This window comes from Mustelus asterias, chromosome 10 (genome assembly GCF_964213995.1).
Source record: "Mustelus asterias chromosome 10, sMusAst1.hap1.1, whole genome shotgun sequence".
Taxonomy (NCBI): Eukaryota; Metazoa; Chordata; class Chondrichthyes; order Carcharhiniformes; family Triakidae; genus Mustelus; species Mustelus asterias.
In genome coordinates this window covers 124,501,185-124,524,598 of record NC_135810.1, presented here as the reverse complement: position 1 = coordinate 124,524,598, position 23,414 = coordinate 124,501,185, and the positions used below count along the sequence as shown (strand labels likewise).

At 50.8% G+C, this 23,414-nt stretch overlaps 2 protein-coding genes across 2 annotated transcripts in view; one reads left to right on the top strand and one right to left on the bottom strand.

Moving 5' to 3' along the window:
- Positions 1-23,414, top strand: part of LOC144499965 (interleukin-1 receptor type 2-like) — a 1,647,203-nt gene that overhangs the window by 1,201,513 nt on the left and 422,276 nt on the right. The gene's annotated exons all lie outside the window — the stretch shown is intronic.
- On the bottom strand, positions 3,945-21,516 carry LOC144499928 (rho-related GTP-binding protein RhoG-like). The gene is made up of 2 exons (XM_078222629.1): positions 21,332-21,516; positions 3,945-5,316 (listed from the first exon to the last, which is right to left on the bottom strand). Exon 2 carries the CDS (start codon positions 5,288-5,290, stop codon positions 4,712-4,714), a length of 579 nt encoding a protein of 192 aa, XP_078078755.1. The 5' UTR covers positions 5,291-5,316; positions 21,332-21,516; the 3' UTR covers positions 3,945-4,711.

Sequence of the window (23,414 nt, the reverse complement as noted above, 5' to 3'; positions counted from 1 at the left end):
CACTGACCCACACTGCCTCCTGTTCCCCCCCCTACCTGCTGTGCTCACTGACCCACACTGCCCCCTGTACCCCCGCCCCCCCCCACCCGCTGTGCTCACTGACCCACACTGCCTCCTGTCCCCCCGCCCCCCCCACCTGCTGTGCTCACTGACCCACACTGCCCCCTGTACCCCCGCCCCCCCCCTCGCTGCGCTCACTGACCCACACTGCCTCCTGTCCCCCCGCCCCCCCCCTCGCTGCGCTCACTGACCCACACTGGTTCCTGTTCCCCCACCCCCTGCGCTCACTGACCCACACTGCCTCCTGTTCGAGGAAGGCCTTTATTTTAAAGTTCTCCTCCTTGTTTTCAAATTCTTTCATAGCTTCAATCTCCCAATCTCTGTGATCTCCTCCAGCTCCAAAACCCTCCCAGATCTCTGCACTCCTTCCAAATCCGGCCTCTTGAGCATCCCCGGTTTCAATCTCTCCACCATTGGTGGCCGTGCCTCCAGCTGCCTGGACCCCGAGCTCTGGAATTCCCTCCGTAAACCTCTCCCCGGACTACCTAAACTGACCTCTTTGACCGAGCTTTTGGTCACCGGTCCCTGACGACTTTTATGGGACTCAGTGACAATGCCTTCAGATGTTTTATTTTAGGTAAGCTGATGGCCTAGTGGTATTATCGTGAGACTATTAATCCAGAAACTCAGCTCAGCTCATGTTCTGCGGACCTGGGTTCGAATCCCGCCACAGCAGATGGCGGAATTTGAATTTGAAAAAAACAAAATCTGGAATTAAGAATTAACTGATGACCATGAAACCATTGTCAATTGTTGGAAAAACCTATCTGGTTCACGGGTGTCCTTTAAGGAAGGAAATCTGCTGTCCTTACCTGGTTTGGACTACATGTCCCACAGTCCAAAGATGTGTGGGTTAAGTGTATTGGCCGTGCTAAATTGCCCCTTAGTGTCAGGGGAACTAGCTCAGGTAAATGTATGGGGTTGTGGGATGGAACCTGGGTGGGATTGAGGTCGGTGCAGACTCAATGGGCTGAATGGCCTCCTTCTGCACTGTAGGATTCTATGTGATTCCAGAGCCACAGCAATGTGGTTGACTCTCAACTGCCCTCCAAGGGCAACGAGGGATGGAGCAATAAATCCTGGCCCAGCCAGCGATGCCTATTTCCCATGAATGAATAAAAGAAAGATTATGCGAAAGGTGCTAGATAAATGAAATGATGTTGATATCCAGTATCATAGAAATGAAATCATAGAAACCCTACAGCACAGAAAGAGGCCATTCGGCCCATCGAGTCTGCACCGACCACAATCCTACCCAGGCCCTACCCCCATATCCCTACATATTTTACCCACTAATCCCTCTAACCTCCACATCCCAGGACACTAAGGGGCAATTTTATCATGGCCAATCAACCTAACCTGCACATCTTTGGACTGTGGGAGGGAACCGGAGCACCCGGAGGAAACCCACGCAGACACGGGGAGAATGTGCAAACTCCACACAGACAGTGACCCAAGCCGGGAATCGAACGGAAGCAGCAGTGCTAACCCCTGTGCTACCGTGCCGCGCTATGGACAGTATGGACAGTAATCTCTCACCCCCCAGAAACATTCTGCTCAATCTCCTGCTCGGTAATCCTGTCACAGTTGTTTTCTCAGGAGGAATTTCTGATTTTAACAGGTTTTGCTCCATTTTGATTCTTCCTCAGCAGCAAACTGAACAAAACCTCCCCAGAATAACCCTGTGGCAGTGAAGAGGCCACTCATTGTGGTGCAGGTACAAATCATCTTTAATACAAAGAAAAGTCATTCTTTCATAAGCTGTTGAATTTCCTTTGTAACTTTGTTAAAGGCATTTTATTTGGTTTAAATGGCTATATAAATATAAGTTGTTGTTGCAGCAATGACATGTGCAGCGCCCTTCCCCCCCCCCCCCCCCCCCCCGGGAGGAATGGTTCCTCCCGGGCCGGATTCTGGAAAGTTCTTGGATCCAGCCAATCACCACACGCCACTGTCTGCGCACCCTGACGATAATCAGCCAATCATAATGCTCCATTGCCTTTGCCGGGCAGGTTATGGTGGGAAATTCTGTGATTGGTCAATCACTGTGTGTGTTGGGGCGGGTTGCTGGGGGGGGGGAGGGGAGGGGAGGGGGGGTTTGCTGAGGGAGGGGGGGTTTGCTGGGGGAGCGGGAGGGGGAGGGGGGGTTTGCTGGGGGAGGGGGGTTTGCTGGGGAGGGGGAAGGGGGGTTTGCTGGGGGAGGGGAAGGGGGGTTTGCTGGGGGAGGGGGAGGGGGAGGGGTTTTGCTGGGGGAGGGGGTTTGCTGGGGGAGGGGGTGGGGAGGGGGGAGGCAGGTTTGCTGGGTGAGGGGAGGGGGGAGGGGATTTGCTGGGGGAGGGGAGGGGGTTTGCTGGGGGAGGGGGAGGGGTTTTGCTGGGGGAGGGGGTTTGCTGGGGGAGGGGGTGGGGAGGGGGGAGGCAGGTTTGCTGGGTGAGGGGAGGAGGGAGGGGATTTGCTGGGGGAGGGGAGGGGGTTTGCTGGGGGAGGGGGGAGGCGGGTTTGCTGGGGGAGGGGAGGGGGGAGGCGGGTTTGCTGGGGGAGGGGAGGGGGGAGGCGGGTTTGCTGGGGGAGGAGGTGGGGTGGGGGTTTGCTGGGGGAGGAGGTGGGGAGGGGGTTTGCTGGGGGAGGGGGAGGGGGGGTTTGCAGTGTGTGGGTGGGAGAGTTCTGGACAATCGCACAAAGTGACTGACTGGTGACATTGTTTTGCTCTAATATTAATCCCCATTTCTTCAACAGTGTAAACTGGTGCCTGCAGTGTTCGAGTTCCTCTCCAAATAGACATCCAGCAAGTGCCAGTTCCCCAAAGGATGTCCTAGAATCCCCAGAAATTGAAGATTAAACTCCTGACACAGCACTGGGGAGACCATTCAACCCATCGATACTGTTCCAATCAACAAAGGAGAAACAGCACTGGGGGTGTGGGTGCATTCAAAATAATTTTTAACCTCATTCAACGATTCAATTAATTGGTTGATAAAATTGCTATGGAATCCGTACAGTGCAGAAGGCACTGACAACAATCCTAGACCCTATCCCCGTAACCTCACGTATTTCCCCTGCTAATCAGTTTAGTTTATTTATTAGTCACAAGTAGGCTTACATTAACACTGCAATGAAGTTACTGTGAAAATCCCCTAGTCGCCACACTCTGGCACCTGTTCGGGTACACTGAGGGAGAATTTAGCAAGGCCAATGCACCTATCTAGCACGTCTTTGGATTGTCAGAGGAAACCCACAAATGTTTTCCATTTGTCTGGGAAGGCAGGGCACCATGATCATGGGCTTAGCAAATGACCAGTGAGGGGAGTGTGGGAGCACAGCAGCAAAAGGCAATGGACCAATGGGGAACAAAGCTGGGAGTGGGAGTAATTGGACAGTTATTCCAAAGAGCTGGAAAGGGCATGATGGGCCGATTGGCCTCCTTCTGTGCTATAAGTATTCCCACAGTCAACAGAAAACTACTTGGGGTAAAGACGTTGTCTTGTGTGGAGAGACCGAGTAGATTGGACCTAGAGTTTAGTAGAACAAGAGATGATCTCGTTGAAACTTACAATATTCTAAGGGGGTTTGACAGGGGGGACACTGAGAGATTACTTCCACTGGGCGGGGAATTTAAACCACATGGCACAGTCTCAGGATGAGGGGCCAATCATTTAAAACAATCATATTCTCCTCTCAAGGAGGAGAAATTTCTTCACTCAGAGGATGGGAATCTTTGGAATTCTCTTCCCCAGAGGGTTGTGGGTGTTCATTCACTGAGTATGTTCAAGACAGAGACTGATAGATTCTTGGGCACTCAGGGAATTAGGGGATATGCAGGGAGATGGGATGAGGTAGAAGGTCAGCCAAGGTCTTATTGAATAATGGGGCAGGCTCGATGGGTTGAATGGTCATCTTCTGCTCCTATTCATATGTTTTGAATGTTAAAACAAACAGAATCTCATCAGTCGCTTAGCTAATTCTTGACTTCCCAGCCACACTCATGTCCAATATTTTTATAATTAATAAACATCATTTTTAATATCTGAATTAATTTTCTCCTTTGTTCTGTCTCTCAGCAGTTTCCTGAAGATTAACTAATTCTTTAATTCTGGGATCTCCGGGGTAATTCTAGAGGGTTCGTAATCCCTGATATCCTGGGCATCATGCCCCTCACTGCTGAGAACTCAGTGGCTCCTTGTACCCTTTGACCTATGGCCAGTTCCATCAGCTGGGCAGTGTCAGAGATTGGAGCTGTCCATTTTCAATAGGAAAACTGGTCGAGTCAAGTTGGCAATGGGCTGGAACTGGTATCAAACATTACTGCAGCGTCACTGGCCTGCTCAGGTAATGGTCAATGGCAGGAAATGTTCTGCTGGTCAAGGGTCTTCCTGTTGGAGTTCGGTGGTTCCAGTTGGAGTTCGGTGGTTCCTGTTGGAGTTCGGTGGTTCCTGCTGGAGATCGGTGGGGTGCCACACCAGCAGACAAATGATAGGTGTTTCTGCCTTGGGAAATTTCAATCTGGAACCCAGGAGATGAGGCACGGGTGTCCATAGTTTAGAAGATTCCAAATCATCGTCAAAGTCTTCTCTAAGGTTTTGCCGCCTGTTAAGGAGTTAGTGCAACGAAAATGAAGAAGGCATTGGGTCTGTGGCACGCTGGGGCGGCGCTGTTATGTCAGCACGCAGCTCCTGGTGCGCTTTCTGTGATTCTTGTGCAGGACGGTGCGAATCGCCTCCTCAAACACCTCAACCACGCCCTCACAAAGCAGCGCTGAGCACTCCACATACTTCACCGCCTTGATCTTCCTGGCGAGACTGGCACCCTGCTGGAAACTGACTGGTGCCAGCTCCCGCTTGAGCAGGCTCAGGACAGTGGCTGGGTCGTGCCGGAGGTCCTTCTTTGTGCCAACCAGTAACACTGGCACGTTGGGACGATGGCGCTTCACCTCAGGATACCAGTCATTCCAGACATTGTCGAAGGAGCCCGGGTCACAGATGGAGAAGCAGATAATGAAGATGTCCGTCTGGGGGTAGTAGAATTGGCGGATGGAGAGTCTGTGTTCCTCCTGCGGCGCTGTGTCCCACAGGTTCAGGATAACCATCCGATCCTCCACCGTTATCTGGGTACTGACCGTATCGAAGACGGTTGGCACGCTGTCCCTGGGGAAGGCGCCAGTGGTTAAGCAGACAATCAGTGAAGTCTTTCCCACCAGTTCGTTGCCCAGTAACATCACCTTAATGGTCACCATCCTCCTGACAGCTCCTTCCCAATCTCCTGCAATCAATTCAAGCAGAAATTAGCACCCAAATGTACATTTCACAACTTCAGCATGTGTTAAAGTGCTTCACAGCCAGTGAATACATTAGAAATATAATCGCTGTTGCAACAGAGGGAATGGTACAGTCAAACTGTGCACAGCAAGATCCCACACACAACACAAGGAGAATGACCAGATAACCTGATTCAGTTCATTAACAGATACAAACGGAACCAGGACACCAAGGAGAATTCCCTGTTCTTCTTTAACTGGTGGTTTTGGGATATTTTATGAACACATGACATTTAACATCACATCTGATAGTGACAGTGCGGCACTCCCTCAGCACCGACCCTCTGATGGTGCGGCACTCCCTCAGCACTGACCCTCTGGCAGTGCGGCACTCCCTCAGTACTGACCCTCTGACAGTGCAGCACTCCCTCAGTACTGACCCTCTGACAGTGCGGCACTCCCTCAGTACTGACCCTCTGACAGTGTGGCACTCCCTCAGTACTGACCCTCTGACAGTGTGGCACTCCCTCAGTACTGACCCTCTGACAGTGCGGCACTCCCTCAGTACTGACCCTCTGACAGTGCGGCACTCCCTCCGCACCGACCCTCTGACGGTGCGGCACTCCCTCAGTACTGACCCTCTGACAGTGCAGCACTCCCTCAGTACTGACCCTCTGACAGTGCAGCACTCCCTCAGTACTGACCCTCTGACAGTGCAGCACTCCCTCAGTATGACCCTCTGACAGTGCGGCACTCCCTCAGTACTGACCCTCTGACAGTGCAGCACTCCCTCAGTATGACCCTCTGACAGTGCGGCACTCCCTCAGTACTGACCCTCTGACAGTGCAGCACTCCCTCAGTACTTCCCTTCTGACAGTGCAGCACTCCCTCAGTACTGACCCTCTGACAGTGCAGCACTCCCTCAGTACTGACCCTCTGACAGCGCAGCACTCCCTCAGTATGACCCTCTGACAGTGCGGCACTCCCTCAGTACTGACCCTCTGACAGTGCGGCACTCCTTCAGTACTGACCCTCTGTCAGTGCGGCACTCCCTCAGTACTGACCCTCTGACAGTGCGGCGTTCCCTTAGTACTGACCCTCTGACAGTGCGGCACTCCCTCAGTACTGACCCTCTGACAGTGCGGTGTTCCCTCAGTATTGTTTAGAACCCAGCTGGAAAATGGTGTCCAATCCCAGGCCCCAGACTCTGGGAAGGATGTCAGTGTCTTGGTGAGGGTGTGAGAGGATTTATTGCATTGGGAGCAGGAATGAGAGACTCCGGTTAATGCAGAGAGACTGGAGAAGCTGGGATCCTTCTCCTTACAGCAGAGAAGGTTCAGGGGAGATTTAATCGAGGGGCTCAAAATCATGAGGAATAAATGAGGAGAAAGTGTTTCCAGTGGCAGGAGGGTGGGTAACCAGAGGGACACAGAATGGAGAGAATCGGGAAAAGAACCGGAGGGGGAAATGAGGAGAATTTTTTTACACGGCGAGTTGTTGTGATCTGGAAGGCGCTGCTTGAAAGGGCGGCGGAAGCAGATTCAATAATAACTTTCCAAAGGGTATTGGAGAAATAATTGAAAAGAACAAAAAACAAAATTACAGCACAGGGACAGGCCCTTCAGCCCTCCAAGCCTGCACCGACCATGCTGCCCGACTTAACTAAAACCCCTTACCCTTCCGGGGACATATCCCTCTATTTCCATGCTATTCATGTATTTGTCAAGACGCCCCTTAAAAGTCACCATCGTATCTACTTCCACTAACTCCCCCGGCACCCACCACCCTCTGTGTAAAAGACTTCCCTCGTCTGTCTCCTTTAAAACTTGCCCCTCGCACCTTAAACCTGTGCCCCCTAGTAATTGACTCTTCCACCCTGGGAAAAAGCTTCTGACTATCCACTCTGTCCATGCCTCTCATAATCTTGTAGACTTCTATCAGGTCTCCCCTCAACCTTCGTCGTTCCAGTGAGAACAAACCAGGTTTCTCCAACCTCTCCTCATAGCTAATGCCCTCCATACCAGGCAACATCCTGGTAAATCTTTTCTGTACCCTCTCCAAAGCCTCCACATCCTTCTGGTAGTGTGGCGACCAGAATTGAACACTATGTTCCAAGTGCGGCCTAACTAAGGTTCTATAAAGCTGCAACATGACTTGCCAATTTTTAAACTCAATGCCCCGGCTGATGAAGGCAAGCATGCCGTATGCCTTCTTGACTACCTTCTCCACCTGCATTGCCACTTTCAGTGACCTGTGTACCTGTACATCCAGATCCCTCTGCCTATCTCTTAAGGGTTCTGCCATTTACTGTATATTTCCTATCTGTATTAGACCTTCCAAAATGCATTACCTCACATTTGTCCAGATTTAACTCCATCTGCCATCTCTCCACCCAAGTCTCCAACTGATCTATATCCTGCTGTATCCGCTGGTGGTCCTCATTGCTATCCGCAAATCCACCAACATTTGTGTGGTCTGCAAACTTACTAATCAAACCAGTTACATTTTCCTCCAAATCATTTATATATATTACAAACAGCAAAGGTCCCAGCACTGATCCCTGAGGAATGCCACTTGTCACAGCCCTCCATTCAGAAACGCACCCTTTCACTGCTACCCTCTGTCTTCTATGACCGAGCCAGTTTTGTATCCACCTTGCCAGCTCACCTCTGATCCTGTGTGACTTCACCTTCTGCACCAGTCTGCCATGAGGGACCTTGTCAAAGGCCTTACTGAAGTCCATGTAGACAACATCCACTGCCCTACCCTCATCAATCATCTTCGTAATTTCCTCGAAAAACTCAATCAAGTTCATGAGACACGACCTCCCCTTCACAAAACCATGTTGCCTCTCGCTAATACATCCACTTATTTCCAAGTGGGAGTAAATTCTGTATCGAAGAATCCAATAATTTCCCTACCACTGACATAAGGCTCACTGGCCTGTAATTACCTGGATTATCCTTGCTACCCTTCTTAAACAAAGGAACAACATTGGCTATTCTCCAATCCTCTGGGACCTCCCCTGTAGTCATGATGTGGAGATGCCAGCGTTGGACTGGGGTAAACGCAGTAAGAAGTCTAACAACACCAGGTTAAGTCCAACCTGTTGAACTTTAACCTGGTGTTGTGAGACTTCTTACTGTGGTGACCTCCCCTGTAGCCAGTGAGGATACAAAGATTTCTCTCAAGGCCCCAGCAATTTCCTCCTTTGCCTCTCTCAGTATTCTGGGGTATATCATAAGAACATAAGAACATAAGAAATAGGAGCAGGAGTAGGCCATCTAGCCCCTCGAGCCTGCCCCGCCATTCAATAAGATCATGGCTGATCTGACGTGGATCAGTACCACTTACCCGCCTGATCCCCATAACCCTTAATTCCCTTACCGATCAGGAATCCATCCATCCGCGCTTTAAACATATTCAGCGAGGTAGCCTCCACCACCTCAGTGGGCAGAGAATTCCAGAGATTCACCACCCTCTGGGAGAAGAAGTTCCTCCTCAACTCTGTCTTAAACCGACCCCCCTTTATTTTGAGGCTGTGTCCTCTAGTTTTAACTTCCTTACTAAGTGGAAAGAATCTCTCCGCCTCCACCCTATCCAGCCCCCGCATTATCTTATAAGTCTCCATAAGATCCCCCCTCATCCTTCTAAACTCCAACGAGTACAAACCCAATCTCCTCAGCCTCTCCTCATAATCCAAACCCCTCATCTCCGGTATCAACCTGGTGAACCTTCTCTGCACTCCCTCCAATGCCAATATATCCTTCCGCAAATAAGGGGACCAATACTGCACACAGTATTCCAGCTGCGGCCTCACCAATGCCCTGTACAGGTGCATCAAGACATCCCTGCTTTTATATTCTATCCCCCTCGCAATATAGGCCAACATCCCATTTGCCTTCTTGATCACCTGTTGTACCTGCAGACTGGGCTTTTGCGTCTCATGCACAAGGGCCCCCCAGGTCCCTTTGCACGGTAGCATGTTTTAATTTGTTTCCATTGAGATAGTAATCCCATTTGTTATTATTTCCTCCAAAGTGTATATCCCATCAGGCCCTGGGGACTTGTCTACTTTAATGTTTCTCAAGAACCCCAATACCTCCTTTTTATCTCAACATGACTCAAACTATCTACACATCCTTTCCCAGACTCATCATCCACCAAGTCCTTGAAAGAAAAAACACACAATCGATCACACACTCAGCATGCCCACACACACGCACCTTCACTTTCACTCACACACTCACCTGCTGCCACACTCACATGCACTCAGTCACACTCACACACAATTGTACTCACTCACTCACTCACTCACTCACTCACACTCAAACACATTCACACAAACACTCAGAGTTAAAATGTCAACGGGTCATTGACTTTCAAACAATCAATTTCAGTGTTGTGACAGTTGGAGGCAGTTCAGAGAATCATCGAATCCCAACAGTGCAGAAGGAGGCCATTCGACCCATCAAGCCTGCACCAACTCTCTAACAGAGCATCATACCCAGGCTCTCTCCCCCATCCTTTCCCCATAACACCACACATTTACCTTGGCTAATTCCCCTAACCTGCACATCTTGGGATACCAAGGGTCAGTTTAGCACGGCCAATCCACCCAACCTGCACATTTTTACAAAGTTCACTGGGATGATCCCCAGTTATGGAGGGATTGTCTTATGAGGAAAGGTTAAACAGGTTGGGACTCACTGGAATTTAGAAGAATGAGGGGTATCTGATTGAAACATATTGGATTCTCAGGGGGTTTGACTGGGTAGATGCTGAGAGGATGTTTCCCCTCAGGGGAGAATCTAGAACCAGAGGGCACAGTCTCAGAATAAAGGGGTGCCGATATAAGACTGAGATGAGGAGGAATTTCTTCTCTCAGAGGGTTGTGATTCTTTGGAATTCCTTGACACAGAGAGCTGTGGGGGGCAGAGTCCTTGTGTGTATCTAAGGCTGAGAGAGAGATTTTGATCAGTAAGAGACTCGAGGATTACAGGAAAAGGGCAGGAAAGTGGATGTGAGAAATGTCGGATCAGCGAGAATCCTATTGAATGGTAGAGCAGACTGGAGGGGCCGAACGGCCTACTCCTGATGCTAGTTCTTATGGGTTTTGGTCTCTGAAGTCGGTTCCCTCTAATTTCTGGAATGTCCATGAATAAATAAGGAATTGAAATCCAGGGATCTACATCATGCTATTCCTGTCCCCTCCAGAGAGGGCAGCCAATTGTTTCAACAATAAGAACAACTTGCATTTAGATAGCACCTTTGGTGTCGTGAAACATCCCAAGGTGTTTCACATAAGTTTCACATAAGCTTCATATAAGTTTCACATAAGTTTCACATAAGCAAGTTTGCTGATGACACAAAGGTTGGAGGTGTTGTGAATAGTGTAGAGGGATGTCAGCAGTTGCAACGAGACATAGATAAGATGCAAGACTGGGCGGAGAAGTGGCAGATGGACTTCAACCCAGATAAGTGTGTGGTGGTTTATTTTGGCAGGTCGAATAGGATGAAAGAATATAATATTAAGGGTAAGACGCTTGGCAGTGTGGAAGAACAGAGGGATCTTGGGGTCCGGGTTCATAGGACGCTCAAAGCAGCGTCGCAGGTGGAGGCTGTGGTTAAGAAGGTGTATGGAATACTGGCCTTCATCAATAGAGGAATTGAGTTTAGAAATCGGAAGATAATGCTGCAGCTGTATAGGACCCTGGTCAGACCCCACCTGGAGTACTGTGCCCAGTTCTGATCACCTCATTACAGAAAGGATGTGGAAGCCATAGAAAGGGTGCAGAGGAGATTTACAAGGATGTTGCCTGGATTAGGAGGCATGCCTTATGAGGATAGGTTGAGAGAGCCAGGTCTATTCTCCTTGGAGAGGCGAAAGATGAGAGGTGACCTGATAGAGGTGTATAAGATGTTGAGAGGTATTGATAGAGTGGAAAGTCAGAGGATTTTACCCAGGGCTGAAATGGTTGTCACGAGAGGTCACAGGTTTAGGGTGCTGGAGAGTAGGTACAGAGGAGATGTTAGGGGTAAGTTTTTCACTCAGAGGGTGGTGGGTGCGTGGAATTGGCTGCCGGTGGTGGTGAAAGCGGATTCGATTGGGTCTTTTAAGAGACTTTTGGATAGGTTCATGGAGGTTAGTAAGATAGAGGGTTATAGATGAGCCTAGAAGGTAAGGAAATTTTTCGGCGCAACTTGTGGGCCGAAGGGCCTGTTTGTGCTGTAGCTTTTCTATGTTCTATAAACAATTATCAAACGGCGTTTAAGCCTGAGCCTCATAAGGAGATATTCAGACAGGCTGCCAACAGATTTGTTAGAAACAAGGAATTAAGGAGCATCTTAAAGCAGTAGAGAGATAGAGAGAGGGACAGAGATATGAAGAGAGGGAGAGAGAGAGTGAGAGAGGGAGGGAGAGGGACAGAGATATGTAGAGAGGTAGGAGAGAGGGGTATAGAGGTGGAGAGATAGAGGTGGTGAGAGAGAAGGAGATAAAGTAAAGTATATTTATTAGTCACAAGTCGGCTTACATTCACACTGCGATGAAGATACTGTGAAAATCCCCTTGTCGCCACACTCCGGCGCCTGTTCAGGTACAATGAGGGAGAATTTAGCATGGCCAATTCACCTAACCCGCACATCTTTGGACTGTGGGAGGAAACCGGAGCACCCGGAGGAAACCCACGCAGACACGGGGAGAACATGCAAACTCCGCACAGACAGTGACCCAAGCCGGATATTGAACCCGGGCCCCTGGCGCTGTGAGGCAGCAGTGCTAGCCACTGTGCCACCGTACCGCCCCGATAGAGAGAGGTTGAGAGAGAGTTGGTGAGACAGAGGTGGAGAGAGTCAGAGGGAGAGGTGGAGAGAGGGAGAGATAGGTGCAGATGGAAAGAGGTGGAGAGAGAGAGGTAGAGAGAAAGAGGGAGGGAGAGAGGTAGAGAGAGAGGTAGAGCGAGAGCACGAGAAGGAGAGAGGGATGGAGAGAGGTGCAGCGGAAAAGAGGTGGCGAGAGAGAGGTAGGGAGAGGGAGGGAGAGATGGTGGACAAGGAAGGGACAGGTAGAGAGAGGTGGAGAATTTTAGGAAGGGAATTCCAGAACTTGGGGTCCAGGCAACTGAAGGTTCGGCCACTAATGGTGGAGTGATGGGATGCTCAGGAATCCAGACAGGGGGAGCAGTGATCTCGGAGGAATGTTTTGCTGCAATTGTACAGGGCGTTGGTGAGGCCACACATGGAGTATTGTGTGCAGTTTTGATGTCCTTACCTGAGGAAAGATACTCTTGCTATAGAGGGAGTGCAGCGAAGGTTTACCAGGCTGATTCCTGGGATGGCAGGTCTGTTATATCAGGAGAGAATAAGTTGGTTAGGATTATACTCAGTGGAGTTTAGAAGAGTGAGAGGGGATCTCATAGAAACTTATAAAATTCTAACAGGGTTAGACACAGGTGGAGAAGGTGGTGAAGAAGGCATATGGTATGCTTGCCTTTATAGGACGGGGTATAGAGTATAAAAGCTGGAGTCTGATGATGCAGCTGTATAGAACGCTGGTTAGGCCACATTTGGAGTACTGCATCCAGTTCTGGTCGCCGCACTACCAGAAGGACGTGGAGGCATTGGAGAGAGTGCAGAGAAGGTTTACCAGGATGTTGCCTGGTATGGAGGGTCTTAGCTATGAGGAGAGATTGGGTAGACTGGGGTTGTTCTCCTTGGAAAGACGGAGAATGAGGGGAGATCTAATAGAGGTATACAAGATTATGAAGGGTATAGATAGGGTGAACAGTGGGAAGCTTTTTCCCAGGTCGGAGGTGACGATCACGAGGGGTCACGGGCTCAAGCTGAGAGGGGCGAAGTATAACTCAGACATCAGAGGGACGTTTTTTACACAGAGGGTGGTGGGGGCCTGGAATGCGCTGCCAAGTAGGGTGGTGGAGGCAGGCACGCTGACATCGTTTAAGACTTACCTGGATAGTCACATGAGCAGCCTGGGAATGGAGGGATACAAACGATTGGTCTAGTTGGACCAAGGAGCGGCACAGGCTTGGAGGGCCGAAGGGCCTGTTTCCTGTGCTGTACTGTTCTTTGTTCTTTGTTCTTTGACAGGGTAGATTCAGAAAGAATGTTCCCGATGGTGGGAGAGTCCAGGACTCTCCCACCATCGGTCATAGAGTGAGGATAAGGGGTAAACCTTTTAGAACTGAGGTGAGGAGAAATTTCTTCACCCAGAGGGTGGTGAATGTGTGGAATTCACTACCACAGAAAGTAGCTGAGGCCAAAACATTGTCAGATTTCAAGAAGAAATTAGATATAGCTCTTGGGGCTAAAGGGATCGAGGAATGGGGGGGAGGGGCGGAGGGAGTGTCAGGATATTGATTCGATGATCAGCCATGATCAAAATGAATTGTAGGGCCAAATAGCCTACTCCTGCTTCTAGTTTCTATGTTTCTGTGTTTTGCTGGGACAGTTTACAGGTACAGACTGTGAGATCTGTCTCTGGGAGATTACTGATAAAGACTCTGGGATGATTCCTCTCTCTGCCCTGGCATGAGCAGAATCATTGAGTGGCGCAGATCACCAGCTCGTACCCATGTGAGCGAATGAAGAAACCAGCCAGGGAACTCAGAAAAAGCTGGATAAACTCAACGAGTCTGGCAGCATCTGTGGAGAGAAACAGTTAATGTTTTGGATCTAAATGATCCTTTAACGACCTGAAGTAGAAAGAAGCACCTCTGTCGGTTTGGTCTATCGTATTCGCTGCTACCAATGACGTCTTCTCTACATTGGGGAGACTAAAAGCAGATTGGGTGACTGCTTTGTGGAACACCTTCGTTCAGTCCACAAGCATGGCACCAAACTTCCTGTTGTGTGCTATTTTGTGGAGATGCCGGCGTTGGACTGGGGTAAACACAGTAAGAAGTTTAACAACACCAGGTTAACATCAGGTGCAGTGGAGAAATGCTCACAAACAGGGCACAGAGACACAAACCCAATTTACAGAATAATGATTGGAATGCAGTCTTCAGCGGTCACGGGCATTCGGCCTCTGATCTTCGGGTAAGCGTTCTCCAAGGCGGCCTTCACGACACACGACAGCGCAGAGTCGCTGAGCAGAGACTGATAGCCAAGTTCCGCACACATGAGGACGGCCTCAACCGGGATCTTGGGTTCATGTCACACTATCTGTAACCCCCACAGCTTGTCTGGACTTGCAAAATCTCACTAACTGTCCTGTCTGGAGACAATACACATCTCTTTAACCTGTGCTTAATGCTCCCTCCATTCACATTGTTTGTATCTTTAAGACTTGATTATCTGTAAAGACTCGCATTCCAATCATTATTCTGTAAATTGAGTTTGTGTCTCTGTGCCCTGTTTGTGAACATTTCTCCACTCCACCAGACGAAGGAGCAGCGCTCCGAAAGCTAGTGGCATTTGCTACCAAATAAACCTGTTGGACTTTAACCTGGTGTTGTTAAACTTCTTACTGTGTGCTATTTTAACATGGCATCTTGCTCTCATGCCCACATGTCCTTCGTTGGCCTGCTGCACTGCTCCAGTGAAGCCTTGGGCACCTTGCAGCCCTTGGGACTCAACGCTGCGTTGGGCAGCTTTAGATTGTGACCTTCCTCCTCCTTCTTGACCCCGTGCCCTCTCTTGTGCAATCTGTTGTTTTTCAGCTCCCTGGGTGGCCCCCACACAACCCCACCCCTCCCCCACTTTCCCCCCATTCCGGGCTGTAGAGTGCCTCATTAGCATACTCTGCCCCCTCACCTTTTGCCACCGTTCGCAGGCTTTGCCTCGAATCGCAGCATTCACCCTTTGTCTTCTGTCCAGCACTCGCCTGTCAATATCTTCTTTACCCTGACCTACCCCCGTTCTTCCATTCTGCCCCAACTCCTCCTCCCCCTTTCCCACTGTCTCATTCTGTACGTTTCCATGTTCTTTCAGTTCTGTCGCAGGATCATTTAGACTTGAAACATTAACTCTGTCTCTCTCCACAGATGCTGGCTGGGCTGCTGTGTTTATCCAGCACTGCCTGGTTTGATTTCACATTTCCAACATCTGCAGCATTTTACTTTCACCGGGAGCCCGGGTGATCCGGGGCTGGTGAATGTCCTGATGAAGGAGCGACACTCTGAAAGCTCGTGATTCCAAATAAACCTGTTGGACTTTAACCTGGTGTGAGGCTTCTTACTGTGCCCACCCCAGAGACTTTTGTTTTAATAGTTAAAATGTATGAGAACTCCCGTTTCCCTGCATTGTTATAACCTCAGAATGCCTCCACGGTCAGCAGAGTAACTTTACACCACACGGATATCGGAAACACTGCAGCCAGTTTATGCACAGCAAGATCCCACATGTAGCAATGTCATAATCCCAGAAACCCGGTTTCAGTGACGTTGGTCGAGGAATACCTGGACAGCAGGTAGGAAGGACATCACTGCTTTACCTTGAAAGATTGGTCGGGTGATCAATAGTGAAGAAGAAGGTCGTAGGTCACAGGACGACATGGATCGGTTGGTCAGATGGGCAGAGCAGTGGCAGATGGCATTTAATCTTGATAAGTGTGAGGTGATGCATTTTGGATGCAGTAACAAGGAAAGGGAGTGTTTATTGAATGGCAGGACACTAGGAAGCTCAGAGGAACAGATGGATTTTGGGGTAATTATTCACAGATCCCGGAAAGCGGCAGAGCGGGTGAATAGGACAGTTAAGAGGAATATGCGACACTTGCTTTCGCCAGTCGAAGCACAGCGTACAAGAGCAAGGAGGTAATGTTGGAGTTGCACAGAGCGTTGGTGAGGCTACAGCTAGAGTACAGTGCACGGTACAGGTCACCTCACTGTAGGAAGGACGTGGTTGCACTGGAGGGGGTGCAGAGGAGATTCACCAGGATGCTGCCTGGGATGGAGCGTTTGAGCTATAAGGAGAGACTGGATAGACTGGGGTTTTTTTCTTTAGAGCAGAGGAGGCTGAGGACAGACATGATTGAGGTGGAGAAGATTAGGAGGGGTATGGACAGGGTGAGTAAGGAGCAGCTGTTCCCCTTGGTTGAGGGTCAATCATGAGGGGCCAGAGTTTTGGGTGAGGGGCAGGAGATTCAGAGGGGATTTGAGGGACATTTTTTTCACTCAGGGTGGAATGCGCTGCCTGGGAAGGTAGTAGAGACCGGAAACCTGACAACCTTGAAAAATATTTGAAAGAACACTTGAAAAATCATAATATTCAAGAATATGGGACATGCGCTGGAAAATGGGATGAGTGCGATTTTAGTGGTAGTTATTAACAGTGGGGACTCGATGGGCCGAGTGCCTTTTCCACACTGTACAACTCGATAAGCTCTATGGCTTAGTAGAGGGCCAATAACCAGGGAGCATAGCTTTAAGGTAAGAGGCAGGAGACTGAGAGAGGATTTGATACCCTGAGGTATCAAAGGTTACAAAGAGGAGAGATAGAGCATTCGCTCCCTCAGTACTGACCCTCTGACAGTGCGGCACTCCCTCAGTACTGACCCTCTGACAGTGCGGCACTCCCTCAGTACTGACCCTCTGACAGTGCGGCACTCCCTCAGTACTGACCCTCTGACAGTGCGGCACTCCCTCAGTACTGACCCTCTGACAGTGTGGCACTCCCTCAGCACTGACCCTCTGACAGTGCGGCACTCCCTCAGTACTGACCCTCTGACAGTGCGGCACTCCCTCAGTACTGACCCTCTGACAGTGCGGCACTCCCTCAGTACTGACCCTCTGATAGTGCGACACTCCCTCAGTACTGACCCTCTGACAGTGCGGCATTCCCTCAGCACTGACCCTCTGACAGTGCGGCACTCCCTCAGTACTGACCCTCTGACAGTGCAGCACTCTCTCAGAACTGACTCTCTGAAAGTGCAGCACTCCCTCAGTACTGACCTTCTGACAGTGCAGCACTCCCTCAGAACTGACCTTCTGATAGTGCGGCACTCCCTCAGTACTGACCCTCTGACAGTGCAGCACTCCCTCAGAACTGACCCTCTGACAATCCTGCACTCCCTCAGTACTGACCCTCTGACAGTGCGGCACTCCCTCAGAACTGACCCTCTGACAGTGCGGCACTCCCTCAGAACTGACCCTCTGACAGTGCGGCACGCCCTCAGAACTGACCCTCTGACAGTGCGGCACTCCCTCAGTACCAACCTTTGATAGTGTGGCACTCCCTCAGTGCTGACCCTCTGACAGTGCGGCACTCCCTCAGAACTGTCCCTCTGACAATGCTGCACTCCCTCAGCACTGCCCCTCTGACAGTGCGGCACTCCCTCAGTACTGACCCTCTGACAGTGCGGCACTATCTCAGTACTGACCCTCTGACAATGTGGCACTCCCTCATCACTGACCCTCTGACAGTGTGGCACTCCCTCAGTACTGACCCTCTGACAGTGCGGCACTCCCTCAGTACTGACCCTCTGACAGTGCGGCACTCCCTCAGTACTGACCCTCTGACAGTGTGGCACTCCCTCAGTACTGACCCTCTGACAGTGCGGCACTCCCTCAGTACTGACCCTCTGACAGTGTGGCACTCCCTCAGTACTGACCCTCTGACAGTGCGGCACTCCCTCAGTACTGACCCTCTGACAGTGTGGCACTCCCTCAGTACTGACCCACTGACAGTGTGGCACTCCCTCAGTACTGACCCTCTGACAGTGTGGCACTCCCTCAGTACTGAATCAGTTTGGAGCAGCATTGGAAAAGATGAGGTCGTCTGATAAACATTAAAGGTCCCGATGACAGCTTGACGTCCAAAAATAGGTGAGGAATCCTGCGGGAACCCAGCCAGGATTGTAGAGTTGCTGTCAATTTAAACTCCTGTCTGCCAGGGGGCAGAGTCAGAGTGAGAGAGAGTGAGAGAGAGTGAGAGAGAGTGAGAGGATTTATCATACTGACAGTGAGTGCTCATTAAAGCCAGCACGCAGCAAACTGGCTGGAAGCATGCACTGTCAGCCTGCAGGGAGTACAACCCAGTTCACAAAACTGGCTGGAATGAAGAAATGCCAGTTTGATTGGGGCAATCTGAGACTGGGAACAGTTTCTGTTGAAACTCTGTCAGTTTGAGACTCTGGGACTAATCCATACTCAGAACCATGATGAATGAAGAGCTCAGGACAGGAATGACATTCTGAGAATTCGCCTCCCAATTCTCTCTCTCGCTCTTGACTATTTTTAAACAGTTTCATTATTAGTATCAGGTGTAATGCAGATTTAATCACATGTCTCATTAGAGAGCTCAAATAACCCAGCAGAGATATCTCATCTAAAAATGGAGAGTAATTAAGGAGCACATCACTGTCAGAGGATCAGTACTGAGGGAGTGCCGCACTGTCAGAGGATCAGTACTGAGGGAGTGCCGCACTGTCAGAGGGTCAGTACTGAGGGAGTGCCGCACTGTCAGAGGATCAGTACTGAGGGAGTGCCGCACTGTCAGAGGGTCAGTACTGAGGGAGTGCCGCACTGTCAGAGGGTCAGTATTGAGGGAGTGCCGCACTGTCAGAGGGTCAGTACTGAGGGAGTGCCGCACTGTCAGAGGGTCAGTATTGAGGGAGTGCCGCACTGTCAGAGGGTCAGTACTGAGGGAGTGCCACACTGTCAGAGGGTCAGTACTGAGGGAGCGCCGCGCTGTCAGAGGGTCAGTACTGAGGGAGTGCCACACTGTCAGAGGATCAGTACTGAGGGAGTACCGCACTGTCAGAGGGTCAGTACTGAGGGAGCGCCGCACTGTCAGAGGGTCAGTACTGAGGGAGTGCCACACTGTCAGAGGGTCAGTACTGAGGGAGTGCCACACTGTCAGAGGGTCAGTACTGAGGGAGTGCCGCACTGTCAGAGGGTCAGTACTGAGGGAGTGCTGCACTGTCAGAGGGTCAGTACTGAGGGAGTGCGGCACTGTCGAAGATTCCATCATAAACATGAGACATTCAGCTGAGACTCCGTTTTTCTTCTCAGGTGGAATTTTGAGATCCCATTGCCCCTTTTGGAAGATGAACTGGAGGGTGTGCTCTTCCCAGTGTCCTGAGGTCAACAGTTAATCCTAAACCAGCATCACAAAAAATGATTAACTGGTTGTTATTACTTTGCTGCTTGTGGGATTTTGCTATGTACAAGTTTCCTACATTAGAACACTGACTATGCTCCAAGAGTACTTTGTTGGCTCCAAAACAATTACTGCTGTCTTCAGGTCTGTAAGATGCTGTAGAAATGCACTCATTCTTCACATAGACCACACAGTGCAGACACAGGCCATTCAACTCATCATGTTGAAGTTCCGATCCACACGAGCCTATCCCCTTCCCTCTCCATGACATCCCCTCATCTTTTCCTTCTATTCCCATCTTCCCCATGTGATTATCCAGCTTCCCCCCTTAAATATATCAATATCATTAATCCCGACCGCTCACTGTGGGAGTGAGTCCCACATTATCCCCACTCCCCATGGGAGCGAGTCCCACATTCTCCCCACTCGCCGTTGGAGCGAGTCCCACCTTCTCCCCAATCCCTGTGGAAGCGAGTCCCACATTCTCCCCACTCCCTGTGGGAGCGAGTCCCACATTCTCCCCACTCCCTGTGGGAGCGAGTCCCACATTCTCCCCACTCCCTGTGGGAGCGAGTCCCACATTCTCCCCACTCCCCGTGGGCGTGGGTCCCACATTCTCCCCACTCCCCGTGGGCGTGAGTCCCACATTCTCCCCACTCCCCGTGGGAGCGAGTCCCACATTCTCCCCACTCCCCGTGGGAGCGAGTCCCATATTCTCCCCAATCCCTGTGGGAGCGAGTCCCACATTCTCCCCCACTCCCCGTGGGAGCGAGTCCCACATTCTCCCCACTCCCCGTGGGCGTGAGTCCCACATTCTCCCCACTCCCCGTGGGAGCGAGTCCCACATTCTCCCCACTCCCCGTGGGAGCGAGTCCCACATTCTCCCCAATCCCTGTGGGAGCGAGTCCCACATTCTCCCCACTCCCCGTGGGAGCGAGTCCCACATTCTCCCCACTCCCTGTGGGAGCGAGTCCCACATTCTCCCCCACTCCCTGTGGGAGCGAGTCCCACATTCTCCCCACTCCCTGTGGGAGCGAGTCCCACATTCTCCCCACTCCCTGTGGGAGCGAGTCCCACATTCTCCCCACTCCCTGTGGGAGCGAGTCCCACACTCTCCCCACTCCCCGTGGGAGCGAGTCCCACATTCTCCCCTCTCCCTGTGGGAGCGAGTCCCACATTCTCCCCAATCCCTGTGGGAGCGAGTCCCACATTCCCCCCCACTCCCCGTGGGATCGAGTCCCACATTCTCCTCACTCCCCGTGGGATCGAGTCCCACATCCTCCCCACTCCCCGTGGGATCGAGTCCCACATTCTCCTCACTCCCCATGGGAGTGAGTCCCACATTCTCCCCACTCCCCGTGGGAGCGAGTCCCACATTCTCCCCACTCCCCATGGGAGTGAGTCCCACATTCTCCCCACTCCCCGTGGGAGCGAGTCCCACATTCTCCCCACTCCCCATGGGAGCGAGTCCCACATTCTCCCCACTCCCCGTGGGAGCAAGTCCCACATTCTCCCCACTCCCCGTGGGAGCGAGTCCCACATTCTCCCCACTCCCCGTGGGAGTGAGTCCCACATTCTCCCCCACTCCCCGTGGGAGCGAGTCCCACATTCTCCCCACTCCCTGTGGGAGCGAGTCCCACATTCTCCCCACTCCCTGTGGGAGCGAGTCCCACATTCTCCCCACTCCCCGTGGGAGCGAGTCCCACATTCTCCCCAATCCCTGTGGGAGCGAGTCCCACATTCTCCCCACTCCCTGTGGGAGCGAGTCCCACATCCTCCCCACTCCCTGGGTAAAGACGTTTCTCCTGAATTCCCATTGGATTGATTAGTGACTGTCTCTTGTCAATGGCCCCCAGAATTGCGATTCCTCGCGCTCGAGTGGAAATAGTTCTCTGCCTCTATTCTTTAAAGTATTGGCTGGCATCTCAGACAGCAAAGGGTTAATTTCAATCTCACCCAGAGGTGGAGGATCCTTTTCCCAAAGCTCGGAGCTCGTCACAGGAGATCTTGATCCAGCGAGGAAGATCACCAGCAGCTGTGTGGGGTCTCAGCTTGTAGCTTGTACCTTCCTGACATTCCGAGACAGAGACTGAGTGAAGCCCGTGGAACACAGCACTCCGACACTCACAGACACCAACTGGGTGCTGTTTGCATAATGAGAGGATATTATAGACGGATGGGAGGGAGTTATGAAAATAAGTGGCTCTCCCCTCCCCCAGCCTCCCTCGCTTCCTCCTGAATCTAGCACCTTTTCCTGACTTTAAATACTTTTTCGCAACAAGTAACACCAAATCGGAGTGTCTGGACAGGAACATGCTGATTTTATCTGGCTGTGTGTATGTTTTTTTAATGTATATTTTTGGCACCTTCTCAAATCGTTTGACAGAATCTTATTGGAGGCTGACCGACCCATCCTGTCTATGGCAGCTCTTTGAAGATCATAGAATCATATAATCCCTTGCAGAAGGAGGCCATTCAGCCCATCGAGCCCACACCGACCACAATCCCACCCAGACCCCACACCCGCAATCCCACACATTTACCCTGCCAATCCCCCGACACTAAGGGGCAATTTAGCGTGGCCAATCAACTTAACCCGCACATCTTTGGACTGTGGGAGGTATCCGGAGCACCCGGAGGAAACCCACGCAGACACGAGGAGAATGTGCAAACTCCACACAGACAGTCACCCAAACCGGGAATTGAACTGGCGCTGTGAGGCAGCAGTGCTAACCCACTGTGCCACCATGTGATCAACACAATTAGTCCCAGCACCCCCTCTGCTCCTCCCCCGCATAATTGTCCATTTTATTTTCAAATATTTACCCAATTGCCTTTGGAAAGGACCTGGGGGTCCTTGTGCATGAGACGCAAAAGCCCAGTCTGCAGGTACAACAGGTGATCAAGAAGGCAAATGGGATGTTGGCCTATATTGCGAGGGGGATAGAATATAAAAGCAGGGATGTCTTGATGCACCTGTACAGGGCATTGGTGAGGCCGCAGCTGGAATACTGTGTGCAGTATTGGTCCCCTTATATGAGGAAGGATATATTGGCATTGGAGGGAGTGCAGAGAAGGTTCACCAGGTTGATACCGGAGATGAGGGGTTTGGATTATGAGGAGAGGCTGAGGAGATTGGGTTTGTACTCGTTGGAGTTTAGAAGGATGGGGGGGATCTTATGGAGACTTATAAGATAATGCGGGGGCTGGATAGGGTGGAGGCGGAGAGATTCTTTCCACTTAGTAAGGAAGTTAAAACTAGAGGACACAGCCTCAAAATAAAGGGGGGTCGGTTTAAGACAGAGTTGAGGAGGAACTTCTTCTCCCAGAGGGTGGTGAATCTCTGGAATTCTCTGCCCACTGAGGTGGTGGAGGCTACCTCGCTGAATATGTTTAAAGCGTGGATGGATGGATTCCTGATCGGTAAGGGAATTAAGGGTTATGGGGATCAGGCGGGTAAGTGGTACTGATCCACGTCAGATCAGCCATGATCTTATTGAATGGCGGGGCAGGCTCCAGGGGCTAGATGGCCTACTCCTGCTCCTATTTCTTATGTTCTTATGTTCTAAGTTATTATTGAATCTGCTTCAGCGCCTTCCAGATCACAACAACTCACTGTGTAAAAAAACATTTTCCTCATCTCCCCCTCTGGTTCTTTTCTCAATTCTTTTCAATCTGTTTCCCACCCCCCTACCTCTCCCCCACCGCCTCTGGTTACTCGCTCTCCCTGCTGTTTGAAACTGATTCCTGGGGTGAAGGGGGTTGTCTTATGGGGAAAGGTTGAGCAGGTTGGGCCCAGACTCATTGGAGTTTAGAAGAATGAGAGGGGATCTTATTGAAACATAAGATTCTGAGGGGGCTTCACAGGGTGGATGCCGAGAGGATGTTTCCCCCTCATGGGGGAATCTACAACTAGGGGGCACAGTTTCAATATAAAGGTTTGATTTGATTTGATTTGGTTTATTATTGTCACGTGTATCAGGATACAATGAAAAGTATTGTTTCTGTACACTATACAGACAAAGCATACCCTTCATAG